Genomic DNA, 25,777 nt, shown 5'->3' with positions numbered 1-25,777 from the left:
GGGCAAAATGAAACCACTTCTTTCCTCTACCCTGCTTTTCTGTATCCCTTCGGTACAGAATGGAAACGCCGGGCTGGAGGAGAACATAATTCTTGCTATGAACTCAGTAATGTTCCCTCTCAGCTAATTCTCGTTTAAAGCAATGCACTTGAAATATCTTCACACCCCACAATCATTAAAGCATAATGAACTAAGTGCCAGGGGAACTCTTGCTGATGCTGGTACTAAGGAAGAACAGTTGCTGCAAGAGCGAAGAGGCTTTTCACTCTTTCCTGAGAGAAGCCGACAGGCAGACATAGGACAAATCCCAGTTTGTAGAACAGGTCCTCTACAAACCTTCGTCGGTGCTCACGCCATCATTATTAGTCAGGACAAGTCGGGACGGGACTGAGTAACAAAACCATACACACAGCCACACAAGGCTTTTGTTGCCTGCCTGCCTGCTCGCTCTCTTGCTTTTGTTCTTTTGAGACAGGATGCAGGCTGGCCTTGAACTCACTATTCTCTGCCCTCAGCCTTCTGCATGCTGAGATCCTGGATAAGTACAATCACACCCAGCAAAACCTTTCAGTCTTGTTCTGCCTACTCATACCCCAAGGATTTAAGAATGGTACCAATTCATATTGGAGACACACACCCGGCATATCAAGTGCAAATGAAAAACGGAGGCTGGTCATTTCAATACTTTTTATTTGAGTGTGAAACCATCCATATCTTGCACAACTGTACAGATAAAACTATTTCCATTTTAGCTGTAGACATGATTATCACACTGGGTGGTGTGATCAAACATTTTATTTACAGAACATTTGCTAAAACATCCGATGTCATATTTCCATTTATTTCTTACCCATAGGGTAATAGGTCCACCATAATTGCTTGGTGCATCTTATAATACAGAAAGAAAACCTATGTTAATCTCTAACAAACCTCACAAATAGCTACAAATCTGACAAAAAATACCTAAGAAAAATTTTTCCCAAAGTACAATACATTTTTTTTATTTCCACACATACACAGTATAGTATAGACTCAAAGGCACAGCTTTGAATTTTTTTTTCTAGCAAAGTGTCGGAAAGTATTCTAGTCTTATGAAGAAACCAGACAGTTGTTTTCACACTTGGTGCTTGCTAAGTGAAAGTCTGCTCCATCCAGCTTCACAAAGTCACACAGCGGAGGACAGTGTTTAGTGCCATAAATCCACATTTCTCACAGAACTCAAGAAAACTCTCTCCTGCCTTTTGCTGATGCTAGCCATTGTGCAAACTTAGGACAAATCCTTGTACATAGAAGAACTGGTCCCTACAGACATCAATCAACTAAAGGCAATATATAACAGGCCTCTTCGGTCCCTCAACAACAGTGCTTACAGTCCAGGACAATGCAGGTAATATGGCAGGTACGAATGGAACTTAGCAGGGAGCTTAGCATTTTCAAAAACTTCCAGGGACTCCAGGAAGTAGGAATGACGTCACCAGGAAGTAGGGATGTGGATTACATGTCTGAGGGCTGGTAACCGTACAGCGAGGTGACAGACAGACAGGTGGCAAGGTGAATGCTCTTGGTAAATTATGTGCCCGTCCAAGAACACAAACCAGATTCTGGCTCCACTATCCATCCTTCAAGACTAAAGAGCTTTGTCAACAAGAAAATAAGTACCCTATACAAGGAGTGGTTGCCATGCAAGGTCATGGAACAGAGGGGAAAGGCACGGATCGGCCTGCCCAAGATAGTGCTCTATAGAAACAGTCAAGTCTGGCTTGGCTACAGAAACCCAATCGCACTGACTTTTAGTGACTCCTGTTTCTGAACTAAAGTCTATTCATTCCACGTTGAACATCCTCTTGTTCATTAGGAGAATGGATGCTTAGGTCAGCCCACAAGTTATGATGTATTGAAATAAAGTCTCTGGAGGGTGGGTACTGGGTTTATTATTATTAATTATTAATATTAAATATGGATTTCTATGAAAGCAGTCACTTAGCCCATCCAGTGGAGGCCTCTCCGTTGATGTAAGCAAAGCCAGGAAAGTGTTGCATGTGCTCATACTCAGAATTCCTGCGCGTGGTCAGCGGGGTGTACATGTCACTAGAGTTTCCATACCTCGTGGAATGCACAGACGGGCTTGTGTAGCATGCGTTGGCGGTTGGCACCTCTGGCCATCGGGGAGTCACTGGGGTAGGATGCAGCCTGGGAGTACTGCTCATCAAACAAGGTTCCATCCTGGAAGTGGGGCTATTGAAAGGGTACTTGTGGAGGAGAAAAAGTCCACAAAATTAAAGTTAGCTTGAAGTTATGTGCACCCAACGGCAATCTTATTTAAGCTAAAACATTTCAAGATGCTATTCTCGGGAGTTGATGGAACAGAATCACTGAGCGAGAGGAAACTTTGGTCCAAGGAAACAATCAGGGAGAAAGTCTTAAGGTCTTCAGAGCCAGAGTCAAACTGATATTTCACTCACAGACCAGTGACTGACTGTGTGCTCCAACTCTGTAATGGGAGGGCCATCCCCAACTAGGAATAATGGGGGTGGGGGTGGGGCCTTGGGGGCGTGGTGATGGTGGTGGGTGTACCTCATGTGTACGTACACACCAGCAAGTGTGTCCAGTTGAGTGTGATTGCCGCGTGGGCATGAGTTCTGCCATTCCCTATGGAGATGCGATAAGCCCTATTCCATCAACCCAAGAGAACAGCGCTCCCAGGTAAAACACAATGACATTAAAAATAGCATTTTACAGCTGAAGTCAATCATGAACTGCAGCCTAAAAACAGGCTTTTGAAGAGAAAGCAAACCAGCAGCTTCAAAGGTTATTATTAGTGCCTGTCATTTAAGGAACATCTTTCTTTTAGGTTCACATTTGCTCGAGTCCTGGAAGCTGAGCAAGGAGGAAATGGTAAATTACTGGGCTCTGTGCGAATACAGAGGAAGGAGTCAAGAAGAGACGGGCTTGGTGGGGGTAGGTAGGACAGGGCTGCTTTGGGGGCAAGTCAGACCAAGGAACAGGTGTTGGCAGGGGAGGAGGGAAGAATCTCTAGAAAGAGTAGGGATGAGCGAGGGGTCTCTGAGAAGCTGCTTTTCCATTCTTCACTGTCAGAAGCACAGTCCTGAGAACTGGCCCTGTTACAACGATCAGAAGGGAGGAAGGGGAGGGGCTAAGGCTCCCTCTGAGAGTTCACATTTGCAGGCACTGTCAGCTGAAAGATGCCCTTGCTCAGCTCAGGGCCAACAAGAAAGGGAGCCAGTGAACAAGGATGACAAGGGCAGCGAGGAGGAGAGGCTGTAGGATGCTTCTGCTACCCATCTGTCTTCCCTGACAGTTGGAGAGTGGAGCCCCAAGGGATTAGGTGGGAGGCTGCCTCCTGTGAGGGAGACAGACAGGCTGAAACCTAGACAGCAGAAGTGCTGGAGACAACATTGGCTGTTCCCCAGAGGCGGGCAAAGGAGCCCCTCTGCCTCTTGGAGCTGAATCACAAGGGATGGAAGCAGGGGACAGAGAGGAGGGTTGGAATCCAGGAAGAGCAACTGCTACTCAGAGCTCAAAGGGGCTTCTGGTGGAGCAGGGAGAGCTTTTCCCGCAGGTCGGACCACATGCCTTGCACAGCAAAGGACAGCCACTTCGCAAGCAAGCAAAGAGCCTTTAAGAAAGAGGGTGTAGAGGGTGTCTAGGAACTCCAGGGAGAAGGACCCAGTGCTGTTGCCAAGGAGACCACAGACAGCATGCCAAGGCTTTCATAATCCCAAATCAGATCTGCCACCCCAGTGCAGACCCATGTGCCGTGCAGCGTGAGGGGACCCACTGGATACTATTTGAGTGGAGTGATGGTGGGCCCTCGGGCCTGTAAATAGAGTTTCTCAGAAAGAAAGAAAAAAAATCAAGATCTCAGGTGCACTAAAAAGATAATATTAAGAAATATCAACAATGCTCTCACAAGTGCAGGTCATTCTGACCCCCTCTTTGGGACTCTTGCTGGCGTAGAGGCCCCCTTTTTATCTAGGGGTACACAAGCTGGTCCTGCCTTTTGCCCAGTTCCAACCACACGTGCCTTTTGCCCATGCTTTCACTCCGAGCTCGCAGTCAGCTCCTTGGTGTTCCTGGGCATCCTATCGCAAGAAACCAAAGGCCCTCCATCTCCACCCTGTCTGGCAGCTGCGGCTTCTCACTGGCCCATGTTCAGATGCTCCCTGTTGTGTTCACTGTAGGGTCCCAAAATTTGGTACAGAGGCTGTCACCTAATAGGTGCTAGTCATATTTGGTGAATATACACTGGGCCATTCCTGACAGAAAGAACCTTTAGGGTCATGGGATCTAAACACATATTGTAGGAATGGGAAAAGTAGGAATTATACCCAGTGTCACAGAACACAATGAAAACCCACACCTGGGTGACAGATTCCTCTGTATCGGTCTGACTAGCCTGAGTAGCATACTTCTCACTCCCAACCACTGTCACCACACACCTCCTTCCTCATCAAGCTCCCTCCTCCTTCTCAGAGCCTTGGAATGTTGACCCAGGCCACTGGAAGCCTCCTGGTTCTGACCCAGTCCCCTCTGACCTTGGCTTGGGTAGGTCAAATGTCACAGTATAGACTTGGAACTCTTCCCACCAAACTCAAGAGAGTGTAGTTGTTGTGCCTCATCAGAGACCCTCACAGCACAGCTGTGCCCAGAGGTTGTGTCATAGATGCAAAAGAGCAATTGCCTGGAAATGAGACTGGCTCAAAATATCTCCAGTGTGACAATACAATTCTGTTACCAGCATGGAAAATTCTGTCCCATTAGGTCAGCTAATTGCAAATGAGTCAGTGACCGCTCACCCCCTGGTGTAAGGGACCATTGAGAGGGGAGATAGGCAAAGCGCCTGCTGCCTGGGCTTAATGATTAATGTGACCAATGAAGACTTGTGTGTAGTCTGCTGGAAGTGGAGTGGCTATCCTGGAGCATCCACCTCACCTTTCACACTTCCACATCTGGCTTCATGCAAGGCCCTTAAGCATGCTGGGTACAAACTCTGGAGTACCAAGAACTCAGGCTGGAATAAAGGAGCTTTTGTGGAGGGTCCATGACAGGAAGTTACCAGTCTCTCAATCTCTCTCTCTCTCTCTCTCTGTGTGTGTGTATGGGGGTGTTTAAAGTAGTCATCTAGAGGCTATGTTGTAAGTACATCTTGGTTGTGACTGACTCTTGGCCTCTTTGGAACTGTATTAGGAAGTCTATTTTGGGACACAACTCCCCACTCCTGGGGCCAACTTTCCTGCACATGGAAAGGGCAGAGTGAGCCCTTTATCCCTGCCTCTCACCACATGCTCCGAGATTGAGCAGGGGGTGAAAGGTGGCTGAAGCAGGAGCACAAGGCCATTTTTCTATGAAAGGCAGCTCTCACTATCCCAAAGGCCCGCCAACCACTGCCTCCCCAGGTTTCCTCTTGGCCTCTTCCAAAAGAGGTTGTGGCTCCGCAAAACTCTTTGTCAGACAGTCTACATCTGCTGAGCTCTTTGGGTCAAGAATAAATGAATTGGTGCACAGTCACTTAGAAACCATGCTGTAAGTTTTCACAATGCTTTAGCCGTTACTTGTGTTCTCCATTTTGGAAGCACATAGGGTTCTGTCCTATTAGTCTTCACATGAACCTCCCTCGGTGGCTGACTTGAGGGTCCCAATGTTTATTTTATGAGTGGTGACAATGGCCTGCTTGAGGCCACATAACAACTTAGTGCTCAAACAAGGTCATTCATTTCACTGACAAGTATATCCTGGGAAATCACTCAGGTCCTGAGTCTGTGGAGGTGTGAGCAGAAAGGCCTGGCTCTTGCCTCTGTAGAGCCAGTTCAGTGAGGAGAACACATATTAATTGTGTAATTATGTAAGATAGAAGGTGACTATAATTGGATATCAAAGGGGAATGATAAATGCAAATAGTATTAACCATGCACCAGACTTTATTCTAATCTATACTAACTACCTGACCACAGCCACTGGACCCTGTCAAGCATTACTGCATATTATATATATATTATATTATAATTTATCTCATTTTCCAGATGAATAAATTGAAACTCAGAACTAATCAGAGGCATACCTGGGATTTGAACCCAGGGAAATTAACTCTGCACTCAAAGGCTTTGCAGCACTACAGCTGATTAGTATGTGAGGACGCACACATATACATATGTGGCACATGTCTGTGTGTGTCCCTGTGCACATTAAGATCAGAGAACAACCTCAGGGGTTTTCCTTTAGTGCTGTCACCATGTTGTTGTTGTTGGTGATGACAATGTTGCTGTTGCTGTTGTTGTTGATGTTGTTGTTGTTTGAGACAGGGTCTCTCAGTGGCCTGGAACTTACCAAAGTAGGCTGACTGGCCACTGAGTCCCAGAGATCTGCTGGTCTCTGTCTCCCCAACCCTGGGTATAAACACATTTGACTGCATCTAGCTTTCTTTTATATGGGTTCTAGAGAACAAAGGCAAGCCATTGTGCTTGTAAAGCAAGGACTTTACTGTGCTGACTTCCTAGCCGTGTGTGGTGTGTGTGTGTGTGTGTGTGTGTGGTGGGTGTGTGGTGGGTGTGTGTTGGTGTGGTGTGTGGGTATGTGTGGGGTGTGTGTGTGTGATGTGTGTGTGGTATGTGGTATGTGTGGATGTGTGGGTATGTGTTTTGTGGGTGTGTATATGTGTGTGTTTTGTGTATAGTGTGTATATGAGTGTGTGTGGTGTGTATGTGTGTTATGTATGTGTGGTGTGTATTTTATGAGTGTATGATGTGTATGTGTGTGTGTTTTGTGTATGTGAGGTGTGTATGTGTGTGTGTTTTGTGTGTGGTATGTGTATGTTTTGTATGTGTGGTATATATTTTATGAGTGTATGGTGTGTGTTTTGTGTATATGGTATGTATATGTATGTGTGTGTGCATGAGTGTGGTATGTGTTTTGTGGGGGGGTGTATATGTATGTGGTGTGTGGTGGTATATGTGTATGTGTGGTGTGTGTGTGTGGTGTATGTGTGTGTTCCTTTACTCTAGGCCAAGATGGAATAAGAGAACTTGGTAGCAGCCCTGGCTGTGTGTGATTGGAGCCAGACAGATGAAGATCTCATTGGTCACGCCATTCTTGGGCCATTCAGATAGAAAGGCACTGCTTTGCTGTCTCAGCTGAGTGCATTCCTGGCTATGTAGATGGTTAGTCATGTGACTTGTGGGACCCTGTTCACTTTTATGGTTGCTGACAGGGTAAGGACTGCATGGACAAGGGTTGACTGGGGCACAGAAATACTTCTCCACTAATTCAGCAGTCCTGAGAACTCAAGTCGGCCTGGAGGTCTACCTTTGTGTCGGCCATGAGCAAGCACAGGCTGAGCAAGTGAGTGCTGTCAGCATGCACGTACACATTCTCTGTGAACACACAGCAAGGGGATTCAGATGGTTTTCATCATGTAAGTGCGGGGAGTGTGACAATCATAGTCTTTGGACATATGGTTCTTTCAAGCCAACTTAGCAGGTATTAACTTGCAATCTTGACTTACAGGCATTCTTATGCTGGAAACCAAGTCCATTTCCTTAAAAACACTGTATTTTTTTCAGTTTAGACCTACCTCTTCCTCATCCCCAAGAACCTACTTTAGTGAACAGTGCTATTCCTTCACCAGGGACTGGAACTGTGGCACCTTTGCTCTGGGAGACTAAGACTACTCAAGCCTACAGTGGGTTTCAACCTTGTACACTTAACCTTAAATCAAAAAACTTGGATATGCATGTGTCTTTCTTTCTCTCTCTCTCTCTCTCTCTCTCTCTCTCTCTCTCTCTCTCTCTCTCGGAACTGGGCATTTATTGAGAATACTCTCACCAATCTCTAGGCTTTGCTGCCCCCCAGCACAGTGGTTTTAGGTCACTGGCATGGGGCTGGGGCTGGGAGTTGGAGAGTTTGTGCTCACATCTGCTTTGCTGGCTGGATCATACAGCTTTCTGTGGCTGCTGCTTCATCTTTAAGAACTGGAGAAAAACCGCTGTCTCTGAGGTTGTTATGGGAACGAATGGGCCCATCTATTTCAAATTGCCTAGAGGTGCAAGTTCCTTAAATGTTAATGGAAAATGAAACAAAGGATGCTTTGTCTTTGGACAAGACCTTCCCTAGACCAGGGATATTTTCAATACTGACTTCACCCAATTTGGGCACAGATACGATATAATTAACTTTACCGCACTTTACAAATAGAGACTAATGAAACCATGAACCACAAGGTATAGTGTGTGTGTGTGTGTGTGTGTGTGTGTCTGAGTGTGTCTGTGTGTGTCTGAGTATACACAGGCATGTGTGCTGGGGATGGTAGGGTGTCAAATGCCCTTGATTGAGAGCCACAAGGCAAGATGGTGGAGAAGCTGGCTTGGGCCTCATCTAGATATACACAGCTTCCTAGTCCTGCAGAGACTTGATGTGCCAGGGTGGGGGGCTACCCAGGAGGATCCTCAGGGGAGAAAGGAAGGGGAGATGGTGGGGAGACTGTGTGAGGGAAGGTCAGGAGGAAGGGGAGCAGCAATCAGGATGTAAAGTGAGTGAATAAATAAATGGAAAAAGAGATATACAGAGCTTTTCTGTTGACTCCAGCTTGGTTCTTGGCCTCTTCTGTAAGACCAGCTATTGAATGATAAAGACTCCAGTTGGGTACCGTTGTGGCTTCCAAAGCGGACTCAGCAGACTTATCTTTAATCACCAGGGTCTCTGTGGGCTTTGAGGCTAACTTGGCTTCTTTTTATGGTGATGGTTTTAAAAATAATCACCCCCCACACACACACACACACACACAAAGGAGCTCCTGAAATTTCCTGGGGCATGAAGCAGTCAAGAAGGAAGGAAGATAAGCCCCAAGGCAGGGGCTTGGTGATGCAGTCTCTAGCTGGAGAGTGTGTTCCCAGTGTGAGGTGCTGCTGCCTACTCTCCTACTGTACTCCTGGAAGCTGTAGCTGTGCTTGCATGAAGCAGGCACCCAGAAACCACTTGAGGAATTGATGAATGAATGAGTGCCTAGACTGTGCTGTGTGTGACCCAGGCAGCAGCTCAGTCACTCGGGGGAGTCACGAGTCACAGACTCTGCTCCCAGGAGAGTTGGCACCTAAGGAGCTGGCATCTCTGTGACGCAGCAGAGAGTTCTCTAATGAATGCCCCAGGTGATGACTTAGAAAAATGAACTTCTCGGCTTGTCTTGGGATTAAACCCAGGCTCCTCTTGGTACTGAGATGGAAATCAAAACAGAGGCCTGTTTACCCTGAGTGCCTTTCTAGTATGGATACATTCTCTTTAGTAACCTCCCTTGGAGGCAAATCTGTGTACTACTGGCTGATGCAATGTAGCCTCCATACAGCCTCCCTCCTGCCCTTGCCCTCTGAGGCCCCTGCCCACACCAGCCCCCTTTTGTGCTTGTTCTAGGGGCTCCTGAGAGCTCTCTTTGACACAAAACCACCTGTGGCTTCTCAACCCTCAGAGCAGAGCAGACAAAGAAGGCTTAGCCTAACCAGTGGTCCTGCCTACAGCTACTTCCTTCCCCACCCCCCAAAAATTCACAGCAAGAGCCACATCTGAGAGATAGTAGAAGGTAGCGTTCAGGATCCCAAAAGTAGTCACCCTTTGGGTTCTAATCCCTGTGCAAGTTACCCTGTGTCTCGTTTCCTCTTCTACTGTGGTTATCCAGAGTGTATGCACAGTGCTCTGTACAGAGCCTGGCTTGCTGCAGTGTTTGGAAGAAATAAACTGTCCTCTTTGATGGTTTTTGTGTACTGTGACCTGGGGATATAGACTTAATCTCTGCCTTGAAGGAGCTTGAAGGCTCCAGCAGAGTTAGAAAGAAAAAATCAGCCCTGCTTGGGAGAACAGGTAGGAGAGTTTCTGAGATCACCAGAATGCCACTGGTTGGAAGGGTGTGTGTGGGCAGAGTGACAGAAAGAGAAAGCACAGTGTGGCAGGCACTGGTAAGGGCCTGGAGGAAGGAATGGGGTGCTCTCTAGAGACTCTCAAGGCCATAAGATACTGTCTGGATGATAAGCAGGAAAGGGTCCCAGCTTGGGGAGCAGTCCCTGCAGATGGGGATGTTGGTGCATGCAGGGGACAAAGGGCAACTGTGAGTAGCTGCCATGGCTCCAAAAAGGGCAGAGGGAGGCGTGGCTTGGCCAGGAAGGAGCTGACTATGGAGAAGGAAACTGAGGAAACAAATCGAACCCAGCGACAATACAGTGCCAGACTCAGGGTTTTGCTTTTCTTTCCAAAAGACCCTTCTAGCAGCAGATAAGGCAAGCTTTAGAGACAGAGGTCATCATGAAGGCCTAAGGCAGGAGAGCCAGGATGACAAAGACAGTTTAGACTGTGGAACTGAGTCTGCGTGTGGTGGCATACTCTTTTAATTCCAGTGCTCAGGAGGCAGAGGGAGGTGGAACCCTGTGTGTTCAAGTGTAGCCTGGTCTACATACTGAGTTCCAGGGTAACTAGGACAATGTAGAGAGAGACCCTGTCTCAACAAAATAAAGCCAAGCAATTGAACATAGTTGGTGATCAGTTCTGCTTGGGACAACACATAGGAGGGTATCTGAGATAAGTAACTAGAATGCCCTACAGTGGTAAGGTACTTTCTCAGCATCCCCAACTTCAGGCTGGCCACAGAGGGCTCAGGGTGCTAGGCAGTGATGGGTGAGAGTAATCAAGAGAGGGTCCATTTTGGGATGCTTCTGGCTAGGATTCCGTGTGGACCAGACCTACACCCACCTGGAAAATCAAGAGACCAGCTATCATGATGTAGAGATTCTGGTGGATGCCATGAGGGGAGTGATGGGAAAGGAGGCAGAGGCCCAGTGTGAAGTGGCCGTCCAGAAAGGACCAACAGAAGCATAGCTGGCTGGATCCTGGCAGCAGAGAGGTCAAAGGGAGTCAGGAACGTAAGAGGACAGTTAAGCAGCTTGGATATGTAAGGGAAAGTAGCATGTGACCCCAAGCACCCGAGGTAGGCCATTCACTTGAGGGCAGGGAGCCAGGCTGTCCTTGGGGACCTACAGGTGCACACACAGTGGACTTATTAACTGTGGGTAGTTGGCTTGACTGGGCGCCAACCACTCAGAACCAGCAAGACCTCCCCACACGCGCACACTCACCTGGGCAGAGCTCCTGTGGTAAGGGGAGTAGTGGAGCGGCCCAGAGATGGCTGTGTCATGAGGCAGGGCTGGATACTGGTTCTGCAGTGGGTGAGGATGCTGGTTGCCATAGCTCCCGTAGTTATAGCTTCCCGTGTACCTAAAATGCACCAAGCACAATGAATAGCGTGAGTCATAACAACACAAGAACAGTCAGTTTGACACCTTTAAAAAGTCACCTCAACTACTTTTTTCTCCTTTGTGCCCCACCCCCACCTCACCCATTTTTCTTCTGTTTGATTCCTATCATCTTTGCCCTGCTGGCCTTGCTGTGGTGAGCTTTAAAGCCCAGCCTGATTTTTCTAATTTTCCCCGACCCCCAGCACGCTCCGCGAGCTCTCGCTCAGGGGATGGAACCTGGCTCCGATCAAAACATTACTCCAATGGAAAACTCTCCTCCCATTGTGTCAAAAGCTCATCGTACATCATTGAAATCAAACAGGGAGGGATTTCTCTCCCCTTTGGACTTTGTGTTTCTGCATTCCTTGGGCTTCCGCTGGGGAGTTGGTAGCAAGGAACATGAGGGGATTACGTGGTGAGGCAAAGCAACTATTAAAGACCACTCTGGGTCTGGGCCTGGGCCAGGCTCTGCCACTTTCTGTCAGTCAGATCTCGAGTTACTTATGGTCCCCAGTTCTCACAACTGTGAAACGATGCACATAGGATTACACACGTGCCCGGGCTGCTACTACCATGACTGCATATCATAACATCTTCCTGGCAAAGGGCTGGGCCTGTGACCACATGAGTCTATTCTATCTTTCCTGTACATTCCAAAACTATGTTAAACAGTCTTTTTTTTTAAATATTTTTTATTACATATTTTCCTCAATTACATTTCCAATGCTATCCCAAAAGTCCCCCATACCGCCCCCCACTTCCCTACCCACCCATTCCCATTCTTTTGGCCCTGGCATTCCCCTATATTGGGGCATATAAAGTTTGCAAGTCCAATGGGCCTCTCTTTCCAGTGATGGCCGACTAGGCCATCTTTCGATACATATGCAGCTAGAGACAAGAGCTCCGGGGTACGGGTTAGTTCATCATGTTGTTCCAACAATAGGGTTGCAGATCCCTTTAGCTCCTTGGGTACTTTCTCTAGCTTCTCCATTGGGAGCCCTGTGATACATCCAATAGCTGACTGTGAGCATCCACTCCTGTGTTTGCTAGGCCCCGGCATAGTCTCATAAGAGACAGCTATATTTGGGTCCTCTCAGCAAAATCTTGCTAGTGTATGCAATGGGAAACACAGTCTTAAGAGTGCCTTATAATAGTGTAGGGGAATGCCTCTAGGAATAATGGCTGCCAGTGGAGACCCCACGGGATCACAACTGTGGGCACATATTGACCTGTGAAGACTCTACCTTCTGCTGGGCCACCTGTGTGGGAGTTGCCTGAGATGCCTCTGCACCTCAGCTACTTTGGGGCTTCTCTAGCTAGTCTGCAGGCCTGTGAGATGCTGCAGGCGAGGCTCCCTGCACTGTGTGGCTGTGGATCTCCTCAAGTCACCGCTCATTGAACTCAGTGAAGTTGGTGTCTCCTGAGAGACATAGCATGATGCCAAGGGCTGTTAAAGGTCAGGTAGCACTGCTGAAGCCAGGATCCAGCCAGCTACGCTTCTGTTGGTCCTTTCTGGATGGCCACTTCACACTGGGCCTCTGTCTCCTTTCCCATCACTCCCCTCATGGCATCCGTCAGGATCTCTACATCATGATAGCTGGTCTCTTGATTTTCCAGGTGGGTGTAGGTCTGACCCACATGGAATCTTAGCCAGAAACATCCCAAAATGGACCCTCTCTTGATTACTCTCACCCATCACTGCCTAGCACACTGAGCCCTCTGTGGCCAGCCTGAGGTAGGGAATTCTGGAAGGGGAAGTGAGGGATGGATGGCTTTGGAGCGAGACATGCTCAGTTGGGGGTCTATAGTTCACCAGATTGTGACCTTGGGGAGCTACAGGCCATTCAGCCTTTCTTCCATCCCTCTGCACCTGTGTCTTATGAGCATAAAACAAGACAGTTCTATGAGGTGACAGCACTGAGTAAGGCATGCAGAATAGCCAAATGGCAGCCCCTGTGCTGTCCTCTGAGGAAACACTACTAACTGAGTCACTTACCCATGCTCCTCTCTGTGGGAGTAGACTGGTATCCTGTGTGTGACGGAGGAAGAAGGCATATGGGTGCTCCTCATACAGGGTAGTTGTTGGGAGTTCTCAGCCGGTGACCCTGCAGCCGTTGTTACTGTATACGTTAGCGACCACGTATATGACTGCATCGCTCCTACGGAGACAGATTACATTGCATTGGTTGCTAACAGTTTGCATCTAGAACATTAAGTGACTTCCCATTGCTTATAAACTGAAAGTCAGAATTGTTACATGGCATTCTCTGGTTCTGCTCGCTTTGGCAGAAGTGTCCTTGGCAGCTCCTGGTAGAGTCATAGAATCATTTTCTCCAAGGTATTATAATCTCTGGCAGCACAGAACCTTTGCCCCTGCTGTATCTGCCATTTAGAACCTTCACTCTTCCTAACTACCCACCCACTTGTGGTACCTACTTCAATCTCCAATTCTCCATTCCGGAAGGAATATGATGTGATTGATGCAGATCCCCACCCCCACACCAGAGTGCAAGTCCCATGAGGCTAGGCGTGTGTCAGTTTGCCCATCCTGGCATTTAGGGCAGGGCCTGACCTGTCCAGATATACTCAGTAAAAAAAGGCTTGAGGGAGAAAGGGGACAGGAAAGATGGGAAGAGATGAAGACAGAGAATGCAAAGCCTAGCACAGTGTGGCCCAGGCAAGCACTGCAAATTAGCTTTTCACACTCAAGTCAATAGGTGTTATAGGGCCGACAGACTACTAAGCAACCTAAGTAGATCCCTGGGCCCCATCTACCTGGCTCTCCACTTAAGATTGGTAGACAGTGACCTGGACTATGGCCTAGCCCAAACATATTACTAATTCATTTATTGCCTTTTAATTGGATACCTGAAAGTGCTAAGGAGTGTGTGTGTGTAAAACGGGACCTGACAAAGGTTCTCTAAGAGGCTAACATTTTATATGATGGTTAGAACTTTTATAAGAAAAATCCAAAAACTTGCTACAAGTAAACTGGGTAGACAACTTCATTTCTGATAACGTTTTAAAACATTAAGATAGCAGATATAAACCTGTTCTACAAAGGCATAGGGAACAGGAGTCAGTGTCCACTTCTGAGTACACAGAGAGCTGGGGAACTGATTGACAGACGCTGTTTTTATGACGAAATAAAATAGGGACTGGAGAAATGGCTCCGTGGTTAAGAGCACTGGCTGAGCTCTAGGGGAACCGAGTTCAGTTCCAAGTACCCACATGGCAGCTCACACCCATATCAGTAACTTCAGTCCCAGGGCATCCAACTCCCTCTTCTGGCCTACATGGATGCCAGGCAAACATGTGGTACATATACATACAGGCAAGCAAAATACCCACACACATAAAGTAAAATAAAAATAGAGTTTTCAAAAGATGAAATAAAACAAAATCCTGAAATGTCGGCATGAGCCCATTTCTACCTTAAGACGCTAGCAGAAAAGCAAAGGGCTTGCATTTTCTTATTTTTAGAATTCAGTCTGTCTTTTCCCTCAAGGCTTTGCTTATAGCACAGGGAGCAGCTGCACTGGTGTGGGGTGGCTGGCGGATTGACTCTGTGGCTTGCGTGGCAGAGACCTGGCAAGGAGGGCCCATGAGGAAGGAGGGGAAGGAATCCTGTTTTAAGTGTATTGTTTTATTATTAAAAGTGCCTTGTGCTAAGCACTTGTGTAAATCTGAGATTGCAAATTTGGAACGCAGGTAATACCCTTTTTAATAACGTGGCAACAATCCACTTCAAGAGCATAAGAAGGATGTATGTTCTGTTGAACATCTATTACAGGCCAGGCATTGGGCTAAGTGCTTTACAAACATCCTTAAATTAAAAGAAAGAAAGAAAGAGAGAGAGAGAGAGAGAGAGAGAGAGAGAGAGAGAGAAAGATGTAGAAACACAGAAGATTCGAGAGCATGAACCCGGAAGTAGAAAGAAGAGCAACGTGGAGACAAAGGTGCAGTTTGGAGTCAGCTGAAGTGGCATTTCCTAAATGCCCAACTTCCTTAGCATGGCCTTTACCCTGGCTCTGCCTTTTCTAGGATCTGCTGCTGGAAGGAAGCCTGCAGTTAGGAAACCTTCTGACTGGGAGTGTGTGCCCACTATCCTCAGAACGGGATAGTCAGGGAGCTTCCTTCAGACTTCATGAAGGAACTGTTCTAACCATGTCATCAACACCATCCTCCCTCAACACACAGTGCTATTCCATGTTGTCAATACCTGCTCCTAGTCTCCACACATAGTAGACTTCATCTTGATTCTTAAGACCATTCCTTATGTCAGCATTGGTTGAGGGAGAGGGGCTTCATAGGATGCCAAATGGCTTGCCCATGGACTCAGGGTACTTGGGTGGCTAGTGGGGCCCAGGTCAACCTCATACTTTTTTCTCTCTCTGCTCTGAGTCCTGTTTCTGCTGTGCATTAACTGGTTGATGTCAGGCAAGCCTCTCATAACTTATGGACCTTTGCTTCATTCTCTGTTAAACAGAATTAGTCCGTCTTGCAAGACTGCTATAAGGATTAATTAAGGTAACGTGTGATAAAAAGCCTGACATGCAGTGGGGTTTAATGAGTTTCAGGAACTATTCCTCATGAGTTTAGGTGTTCCAGCATCCTTCTGTGCATATGGTATGTGTATACATGTGTGTGTACATGTGTGTGTGCATGTGGGGATGGGGGGGGCATTGTGTATATGTGTTGAGGCTAGCAGTCAACATCAGGTATGTGCCTCGTGGTTGGTTCTTCACTCTTTGAGACATGGTCTCTGAAACTGGAGCTTGTGAATTTGGTTACGCTGGCCTGTAAGTGAGCCAGAGAGCTACTAATCGCCTTCTCCCTAGCACTGGGATTATACATATGTGCCACTCCAGCTGACTTTGCCAATGTAATCATCTCCCCAGCCCCTTCTTTCAGCTTATATAACAACAACAACGATAATTACTATTATTGTTGAGGAACATGCCACTGCCTGCATGTGGAGGTCGGAGGACAAGTTAACGGAGTTTTTTTCCCTCCCATCTCTACTTGAGTTCTAGGGATTGAGCTCAGGTACCCAGGCTTAAGCACAAGCACTTCTGTTTGCAGAGCCATCTCCCCAGCCCTCCTGAAAGGTCTTTAAAGTATATTTCTATGTCTCCCATTCCAAATGTTAAGGGAGAAAGGCAAGCTTCTTGGGTCAATCTTATCACCAGGACACTATGGGCTTTTTTATTGTTATTTTGAGATGGGGTCTTGCTGTGTAACCCAGGCTGCTTTCAAACTCCCAATCCCACTGCCCCAGACTCCCCACTGCTCAAAGGACTTGTAGAATATAGTCTGGGTCTTAAGGTTCATGTGTTAAAAGCTTGATCCCTAGATGTTTAAGAGGCAGGGCCTAGTGAAGGTTGTTAGGTCATCGAGGGCATGCCATGAAGGGAATTGTGGGAGTCTGGCCCTCTCTTCCCTCGTTTCCACTGCCTGGCCCTGAGGTGAGAAGTTTTGTTTCACCGTGGGCTTCAGCCATGATGTGCCACGCCAAGCCCAGAGCAGGAGGGCATACTTAAGACCTTCAAAACCGAGCCAGAGTAAACTTTGTCTTTGTAAACATTGTCTCAGTTACTTGTTACAGTAATGAAATGCTTAACCACGGCTATGAGGCTGCCAGGTACGGCACACTTCTAAAGAGTATGTTTCTGTGACGTCGCTGGTGCCCTTCCGTCTGCATTTCATGTCTGTTGTGTTCTTCCCTCCGAAACAGTGGTGTCACAGGCTGGTTGTTAGGAATCACTCATAGACTGCACAACGATCAGAAGAGAAAACTCTCCAAATGATCACATCTCAGGTGGCCGCTGAGGTGTGGCTCCCTTCTCTATGCTGAGGTGCTGAGAAGATGGCTCTATGGGTCGAGTGCTCCCTGTGCAGGTGTGACGGCTAAGTTCAAATGTTTAGAATGGATGTAAAAAGCTGGGAGTGACTCTCCGTGTGTGTGCATGCGCGTGTGCGTGTGTCAAGGAGCTCATTGGTCAGCGAGCTCTAGGGTCAGAGAGAGACCTTTCTTAAAAAACAAGGTAAAGAACAACACACCCCTCTGGCCACGTGCATGGATGTATAAATGCACCTAAACACGCATGATCATGTACTCACATATAGAACCTACACACACACATACACACATACGCAAGCCCACAAAAATTCAGGAGATTATAGCACTCTTACAATGTAAAATTTTTCCCTTTTTATCAAAATGGATTATTTCTGGGTGGGAAGGTTGGCAATTTTTAAATTTTTTTTTTGTTTTGTTCTGTGTTTTTCTATAATGAATGCAAATCGCTTCTGTCAGAATACATAAAATATAAATAGATTTACTACCAGAATTGTAATGAGAGGGGGTGGGATTTGAGAGAATAATGAGCCAGTCACAACAAGCAAGTACTTAACCCTTCAAGCCCTGGGACCTAAGGGGAGTGGCCTAGGTCCGTGGCTATTTAAAGGACAATCAAGAAAGACAGAGGTTCCCTCCCCACCCCTACCTCCACCCTCCCACCCCCCCACCGCTGCAAGCAGTAGGTAGACTTCAGGGGATCACCTGAGGGGATGCAGCAGAAGTGTAACTTTGGTTTGAACCCCTGGAACCCAGCAACTGTACTGTGGCCCCAACATAGGGCCTGCCAAGTAGTAGGTGTTCAGTAAATTTTGATTCCATTGAATTTGTTGTTGACGGAGCCCAGGCTGGCAGGAATAGCCATTATCAAACAAAAAGCTAGTAGAGCCCCTGGGAAAATGGGCCCCTGCGGTCCAGGGAACAAAACCTCCAAATGGCCATGTGCCAGCAATCTAATGCATCCACTCAGGCAGCCTTAAGCAGATTAACACCTACTGGCTTGGGTGAGAAGCAGTTTCTGCCTGGGGGGCAGAGAGAACATCCCGGATCCCAGCTCCTGGGTGGGGGACCTCCAGTGAGAAGCGCTGCCTCAATGGCTTTAAGGGACACTAATAAAGCGAAAGCTGACAGGGGCCCGAATGCTCTTGGATGTGTAGGTTAAACAACAGGACTTCCCCATTTGCTAATTCCCATATTTCCATCTGTTTCTCCAGCTTCACGCCATTCACAGAACCCCAGTGCGTTCCAAGGTCTGAGGATGGTGCAGTGGCTGGGCTCCTGGTCCTTCAGGAGTCTTTAAAAGTCCCCTTTATTAAAGGGCACTTGGTGGCTGCTTTATAGTGTTGAAACTGCAATAAGGGATCATTTTCTCCCCATCCCCAAAAGAACATTCTTCTCAAGGTGGTTTTCATTTTCTATGGGGTTTGCAAGCACAGGACAGAGTACGCTTGGAAAAGAAAGACAATCAAAAATTTCTTGAATTAGTGAATGTTCCTCCAACAGAAACCAGAACGCAACCATGTTTCTTTCCCCACACTGTCTCGGTTAAATCTTCCCAGCAGGGTTGTGGGGGGCCTCCCTTCTCTGTGTTGTTTTCCTTTGCTGAGAGACAGGGTCTCCTCTCCTGGACTGGCCTTGAACACAGGGACTTCCTTTCTCCAGCCTCAGCCTCAAATTCAATCCCAAGTACCCGGACATGTACCACCACAACCAGACTTGCCAACATCCTTTGTCATGAGGGGACTGAGTCCTAAAAAGTGAAGGAACTCACTCAGGTTAGGTGCATAGCTGGATGTTGAGTGCAGACTGCCCGAGCTCCAGAGCTTTTCCAAGGCGACCAACCATACTTGCCACTGGAGATCTCTGGAGATAGTTAAAATGCAGCTCCCGAGCCCCGGGTCAGCAGCAGGACATTTACTGTAGTAAGAGTCTCAAAAATGACAGTGGTGTCGGTCCACGGACTGAGCACCAAGAAGCAAAGGTCTGTAACGCATGGCTTCCTGTCATATGTCCTGCTTAAAATAAAGTTGTGCCCCCAGTGCTGGGGACTGAAGCCACATCCTAAGCAAGCACTCTACCCCAGAGTAACACCCGCCCCCCAGAAGTAGTGAAATTCTGCTGGCTACTTGTGTAAACTGGCCCGCTTTCCCCAACTGCCCAGCTATACCTTCTCCTTCGGATTTTGAATGAGCCTTTCCCCTACCTGAACATCTCACCTAAGCCTTTGCTTTCCATTTCTCAGGAATAAACTCTGGTGAGCATGGGGAGAATCTAGAACTTGCTGCCCCTCACCCCAGCCACCAGCCACCTGCAGCTGTTCAGACTTCAGTTATGGAAATTAAATGCAGTGACAAGTTCAGGTCCTTATTTGAACTGGCTGCAGAGGTGGTTAGCGCTTACTGTGTCGGACAGCTTGGAGTCTTAGTTTAAAGCTTGTATAAACTGCATGTGGATATTTTGTTTGCCCACGATTTTTATGCATAGGGACTGGAGTTAGACGATGTCATGTGGGGCTGGGAACCAAACCCATATTCTCTGGAAGAACATCCAGTGTTCTTAACACTTGAGTCATCTCTCTAGCCCTGACATACAAGTTTTGGAGTTTGTTTTGTTTATGTTTGTTTTTAACTACTATAATCAAAAAAAGTTCTATATGGATAATGTTGTTTTCTGAGATCCTTAACAATGTTTTTCTTATAACCTTCAAGACTGAGACAGAAAGATTGTGTGTGTACGTGGTGGCACACACCTTTAATCCCAGCACTCAGGAGGCAGAGGCAGGCAGATTTCTGAGTTCGAGGCCAGCCTGGTCTACAAAGTGAGTTCCAGGACAGCCAGGGCTATATAGAGAAACCCTGTCTCAAAAAAACAAAAAACAAAACAAAACAAAACAAGATTGTGTGTGTAGATCTGCCTCTCCCTCTATCAGTATGCATCCATGGCCACCTCAGTCCTGGGGATAGCTGTGTTTTAAGGAGCGTGCCTACTGGCATGGGAAGCCTTGTCTGTTTTATGTTGCTGCACTAATAGCTCCATGCTCAACATCAGACAGACCAAACTGACCAGGGCAACAAATGAACCCCTTCCCAGATGGGCATGATGGCTTCCTCTCTTGGTGCCTGTTCCTTACACACCACAGCTAGTCCTTATTACACCAGGCTTTTTCTGCCTAGGGCCTGTGCCCACGATGTCCTTGTTGCCCCTCCCCGACTCCTACATAGTCAGCTCCTTATGGTTGGCTATTTCTGTGACAGACATCACTGTCCACCAAGCTGGGCAGTCTCTGGGTTACACTTTTTCCATACCTCGTTGTTCTTTCCACTCACACCTCTTATGGCCATCTGGAGTTACATATTTACCTGGCCGTTTAGTTCTATGTTAACTCTTACCCACTGAAGCTAAGTACCACCGATGGCAGTGACTGTATCTGTTTTGTCTTGTCTCCACTTCTGTACCTCCAAGGCTGGGCGCAGGCGAAACACAGAATCTGTGCTTAGCACAGTAACAATTGAATAGCAAACGGAGGGAAAAGTCTGTGTGATGGGTCAAGTGAAATCAAAGCATGCCTGAAACGATCTTATTCTTTCCTGTCCTGATTCATTTCTCCTAATTCTGTTCCTTTAAAGAGGAGGAAGGAGCTGTGACGGAGGGGGGAGGAAGTCACTGTAAATGAGTCACCAGTGCCCACCGTTGGGAGCTGCTTAGCTTAGCCTGCCTCAGTGTGACTGAGCTTTTGTTACTGGGAGAGTGGAGGGGTCAGTTATCTTTGTGACAGCCTCAGCTGCTGCAGAGAAAGTGCAGCTGGGCAGGCCAGATGTTCTACAGTCAGGGCCATTTGGGAGGAATCCCCCTGTTTCATCAGGCATCCGAACTTCCCAGTGATTAGATGTGCTGGGTTTGTGTTGCAGGGAACCTGGGTGGGAAGCTGAAAACACTAGCTTAATAGTTAACTTTTATTGTCAGTGCCAAAGGAGGGAACACTTACAATGACATCATAAATGGGGCTTTTAGAGCCCTGTGGTGGCCCGCCCAGACAGAGTCTGAGCTTAACATTTTGTTTTAAATGACATTAAAGAATTGCAGCCCAATGTCATGTTAAATAGACTGATCTGTTTGACACCATCTACCAGGTCCACAAGGCAGAAAAAAGCCCCTTTCCCCTAAGTTTCTGAACTTTGCCTGACCAGGAGGGAGGGGGCAGGCCGGCAAAGTTCCAGGTGGGCAGATGACAAATGCCAGGTTTTACCTAGTGAAAATCTGTTGTTGTGGAGTCCTGTAACTGGTCTCTCACCATGTGTTGCCCAAAGGCAGCTTTAGTAAACCACTCTAGTCTGGCCTTGAGCAGCCTCAGGTTTCAGTGCCTGTTCCTATCTTTTCCTTACCTCCTCCACTTGTTTAAAACTGATAGCACTGTCTTAAGACAACATATTTACAAGTATATGTCTGCATGGACATGGACATGATTAAGTAGAGAAACTGTCGTCCTTGAGAGTTATAACTGTGCAGCTGGCCGAGTCTTTCCCAGCCGTCAAAGGATGCCACAGGGTTATATGCCAGGGACTAATACTTGGTGCTAGGAAGTGTCCATCCAATAGGAGACGATAGCTTGATGAAAAGGCTCAGGCATCTGGCTAGCCTTGACTCTTAGGTCACCTAATAATACATCATTGGGTCAGGGATACTCAGAATATGTCTGAGATCCAACAAAGTAACTAGGTCACATGTAATTTCACTTAAGGTTGGGGGTAGGGATAGGAAACCTTGTTAGCCAAAGTTTGCTTAGTTCACATCCATTGATGTTATTTTTTTTTTCTTGCTATCTGCTTTGGGTTTGTTGTTGAAGATTTAATTTTACTTGTAATTGTGAGTGTGTGTGCACTCGGGCACGCGTGTACACCAGAAGAGGGTACTGTATCCCCTGGAGTGGGAGTTACAGGTTGTGAGCTGCCTGATGTAGGTGCTAGGTTTGTTGTCAGTGTTGTTGAGCAGTCTTCTGTAGCCCAGGCTAGCCTCAAGCTTACTAGGTTGCACAGGATGACCGTGAACTTCTGATCCTGCCTCCCACACCTCTTGAGTTCTGTGATTACAGAGGTGTGCCAACATTCAAAGTTTATGCTAGGAACCGAACCCAAGACATTATGAATGTTAACATCAGGAATGTTAATCCCTTTACCAATTAAGTTACATTTTCAGCCCCTATTTGGGGTTCCTTAAAAAACATTTTTGGTTTGAGTCCGGCTATATAGCTAAGTGGAAAGGCCACTAACCTTGGCAGACCGAGGTTAATCCCTAAAACTCGCATGGTAGCAGCAGAGAATCAACTACCACACTCTGCCTCTAACCTCCCCACAAATGCACACATACACATACTCAAACATGCACATGTGCACACACATACAAAAATAAGTATAATTATTTGTTTTCAAGTTTTGGGGAAGCAGATGGGAAAACAGCAATTTAATAAAACTAACTGGACATTAAAGTCATATAGGGAGTTAAAGTTTTAAAAGAGCATGACGACTCTTATTAGATTTACAAAATTATTTTTCAAATTTACAGTATTATTCAGTAAAAGTACGCACAAGGCCCCAAATTTAAGACTCCTACAGTAACGCATGTATAGCATGTGCTTCTTAGGAAATGATGCACGCTTCTCCCCAGACCACGGCTCAGTGCTCGTCCAGATCCAGTCTATGAATCCAAACTCGATCCATGGAGCATTCCAAAAGTGGTACCAGAGAAAAATAGGATGCATCCTTTTGTGGAAGATGATGTCTTTAGTGCTCTCTGGGGATTCCTGAGAACAAAGCTGGAATGTGCCAGAATCTTCAAAGCCTACAGTCATCTGAAGAGAACCTGTTTCACATTTGTGTTTCTCAGAAGCTCCCTTTATGACCTGCAGCACGTTGCACAGAAACCTCTCACACTTTTATGATATTCCTATGGCCTTGGTGATCATCACACCTGCCTCTACCTTGAGGCCTCCAAATTGCTACAAAGAAAGCCCAGCAGACTCGCTGGCAGGACAAGGCTGATATGCTCCTGTTAGTCTCTCCTGCACATGTCTCACGCCTCACACTCTCCTGTCCCACAAACACCCCCCTAGTCTATGTGTTGGTCATGGGGTGGGGGGGTGGGGCTTCCATTCCACTCACACTGTCAGGTCTGCAAACTTCAGGATGGCAATGACTCGGTGAGTCACCTTGGAGATGGTGGGCATATCAGAAGCATGATTGGGGAAATGGCTCTTGGTGGCTCCTGCTGCCCCACCGATTCCTCCGGGAAGCAGAAGACCCAGTGGTGACTGCCTGTTTCTCTCATCCCTCGGTGGCCTTTTGATAGCAAGGACTTGGCATAGTAATATTCATATTGAGCACACCACTCAGCATAGGATTTGGGCCTTTGAAAACATCTCTGTATATATGCACTCACATCGTACCTTCTCACACTTGCAACACTTATGCAGTAGGCATTCTGTATGGAAGGTCTCCAAGGCATGTTAAAAATTCTGCGTCAGATGCTGAATCTAAGACCAGCATAGCTCTTATACGTTTCTCTTTCGCTTTGCATTGAATGTATTATCAGAGAATTTCTTAGCTCATTCCTTTAACTAATTCTCTTTCAGTTGGTTTTTATTTCCTGTTCAGCCTATGTGTTTCTCTTTCACTATCTCCCAAGTTCTTCTTGAATATCTCTGACTCTCGTGAATATATAACTCTCCTTTTCCTGCTGTGCCGTGCTGTTCCTCTGATGGGGATGTGTTTCCAGCAGTGGTATGGTGATGGTTTTTTATTGTGATAAAACACCTTAACCTAAAATCTATCCATTAGACCATTGTTGGCTTAGTAGCATTAAGTACATCACACCACTGATGAAAAGTCTGGTATCAGTCCTTTGGTGGTTATCTGTTTTCTCTGGGGCCAATGAGATGTCTTTGATTTTATTCAATGAGTTTAGCAGTGAGTTCCATCCTCGCCCCACCCCCTATTTAATCACCTCAGGATTCAAGGAAAGAAAGCTGTTACCCTAAATCTTATTTCTGTGTTCTGTAAACCATTGAGCGGTTAGTATGCTCTCTCTGTCTCTGTCTCTCTGTCTCTGTCTCTCTCTACCCCTCCCTCCCTCCTTCCTTCTCTCCCCCTCTCCCTGTCTCTCCCCCTCCCCCTCTTTCTCTCTTCTCTCTTTCAAGAGCATCTATTTCTTCCTGAAGATCTCTGACTCTGAAGAAAAAAAATTAAAACAGATCTCGGACTCTCATGAATGAATATATAGCGCTCCCCCTTCTACTGTGCTATGCTGTTCCTCTTTCGTAGGCTGTGCTTTCAGCAATGGTATGGTGATTTGTTGTTGTTGTTGTGATAAACCATTTTAACCTAAAACCACCCAGTCAGCCCACTTTGGGCCTAATGACATTAAGTCCACGTGCTGGGTTATGCATCTGCCACTGCCATCTGTCTCCAGAGTTGTTGGTCTTCCCAAACTGAAACTCTGTCCTTATGTCCCCTACCTCTATGCTATTTCACTGTCTGATCTTGACTGCTCTGGGTCCCTGTACAGACACCTGCCCTTTCATGGCTAGCTCATTTCACTTATCACAATAGCTTCAAGATTCAGTCATGTTATGATATGTTAGAAAGCTACATATGAATCAGAAAATGGCCTAGTCGGCCATCAGTGGAAAGAGAGGTCCATTGGTTGTGCAAACTTTATATGCCTCAGTACAGGGTAATGACAGGGCCAAGAAGCGGGAATGGGTGGGTGGGTGAGCGTGTGGGGACTTTTGGGATAGCATTGGAAATGTAAATGAAATAAATACCCAATAAAAAAAGTAAAAAAAAAAAAAAGAAATATTATACCATATACTATTTTTATATCCATGCACCCATCGATGGGCAAAGGACACACAGGGGTCCTTTCTGTCTTTTGACTATTATGCATACTTTTATGAACAATGATATACAAGTATCTCTTTGGGGTTCCTTCACTTGTTTTAGGTATGGGTGTTTACTGAGGCTTTTGGCGATTCTTGGGTGTGGTCAGCCTGTGAGGACACACTGTGTGTCTTGGGCTGTGGGCCTCCCATCTGAGCAACCTTCTGGTGGCATCAGCTTACAAGTCATGCTCAGTGTGGTCCAAGCTGGGCCCAAGATCAACTCTGTTCACAGCCACTGGCCCGATTTGTCCTATTGTGGCTTGCCTTGCCATCTTTCCAGAGGCATTGCTCAGGTTTGGATCCATGTCTCATTTCCAAGGATGCCTGTATACTAGCTTACACAACATCTTAATAGTTTCAGTGGCTTACCTTGGGGAATAGAGATTTATCATGTGTTTAATCTACCAGCTGAAAACAGCAGCATATGGAAGATGTAGTCATAAATAACCCCTTACCTGCTGTGCTAAGGCCAGTGTATTCGGGGGATGGGTTGCTGACAGGGGAGGAGGGAGGTGGCACCTCCACAGATGTGGCAGACTTTGCTGGAGAAAATGATGGACCCGGTGAAGGGGTTGGTGGGGTAGCCTCTGTCAAGATAATCTCTTCCTGGGCTTCTGCTGCAAACAGAGAAAAGGTATGTTCTTAGATCCCAAGGCCAAGGCCACATGTCTTTGAAGAAAAAAAGAGGAGAGGAGGGGA

The 25,777-nt window shown here is 46.8% G+C and overlaps 1 protein-coding gene across 4 annotated transcripts in view; it reads right to left on the bottom strand.

The window, feature by feature from the left end:
* Positions 1-672: 672 nt before the first annotated feature.
* Rfx4 (regulatory factor X4) overlaps positions 673-25,777 on the bottom strand; it is a 138,901-nt gene continuing 113,796 nt past the window's right edge. For 2 of the 4 annotated variants that reach the window (XM_021174600.1, XM_021174603.1), the window contains exons 15-18: positions 25,534-25,695; positions 13,282-13,444; positions 11,127-11,265; positions 673-2,249 (exon numbers count right to left, since the gene is read on the bottom strand). In XM_021174600.1, coding sequence (XP_021030259.1) covers positions 1,977-2,249; positions 11,127-11,265; positions 13,282-13,444; positions 25,534-25,695 — 737 coding nt within the window. In that variant the 3' untranslated portion in view covers positions 673-1,976. The remainder of the gene's footprint in view (positions 2,250-11,126; positions 11,266-13,281; positions 13,445-25,533; positions 25,696-25,777) is intronic. The other 2 variants (XM_021174602.1, XM_021174601.2) reach the window with 2 other exon arrangements.

Source organism: Mus caroli, chromosome 10 (assembly GCF_900094665.2).
Source record: "Mus caroli chromosome 10, CAROLI_EIJ_v1.1, whole genome shotgun sequence".
In the NCBI taxonomy this organism is placed as follows: domain Eukaryota; kingdom Metazoa; phylum Chordata; class Mammalia; order Rodentia; family Muridae; genus Mus; species Mus caroli.
The sequence above is the reverse complement of the archived record's forward strand: the minus strand, read 5'-3'. Positions and strand labels throughout refer to the sequence as shown.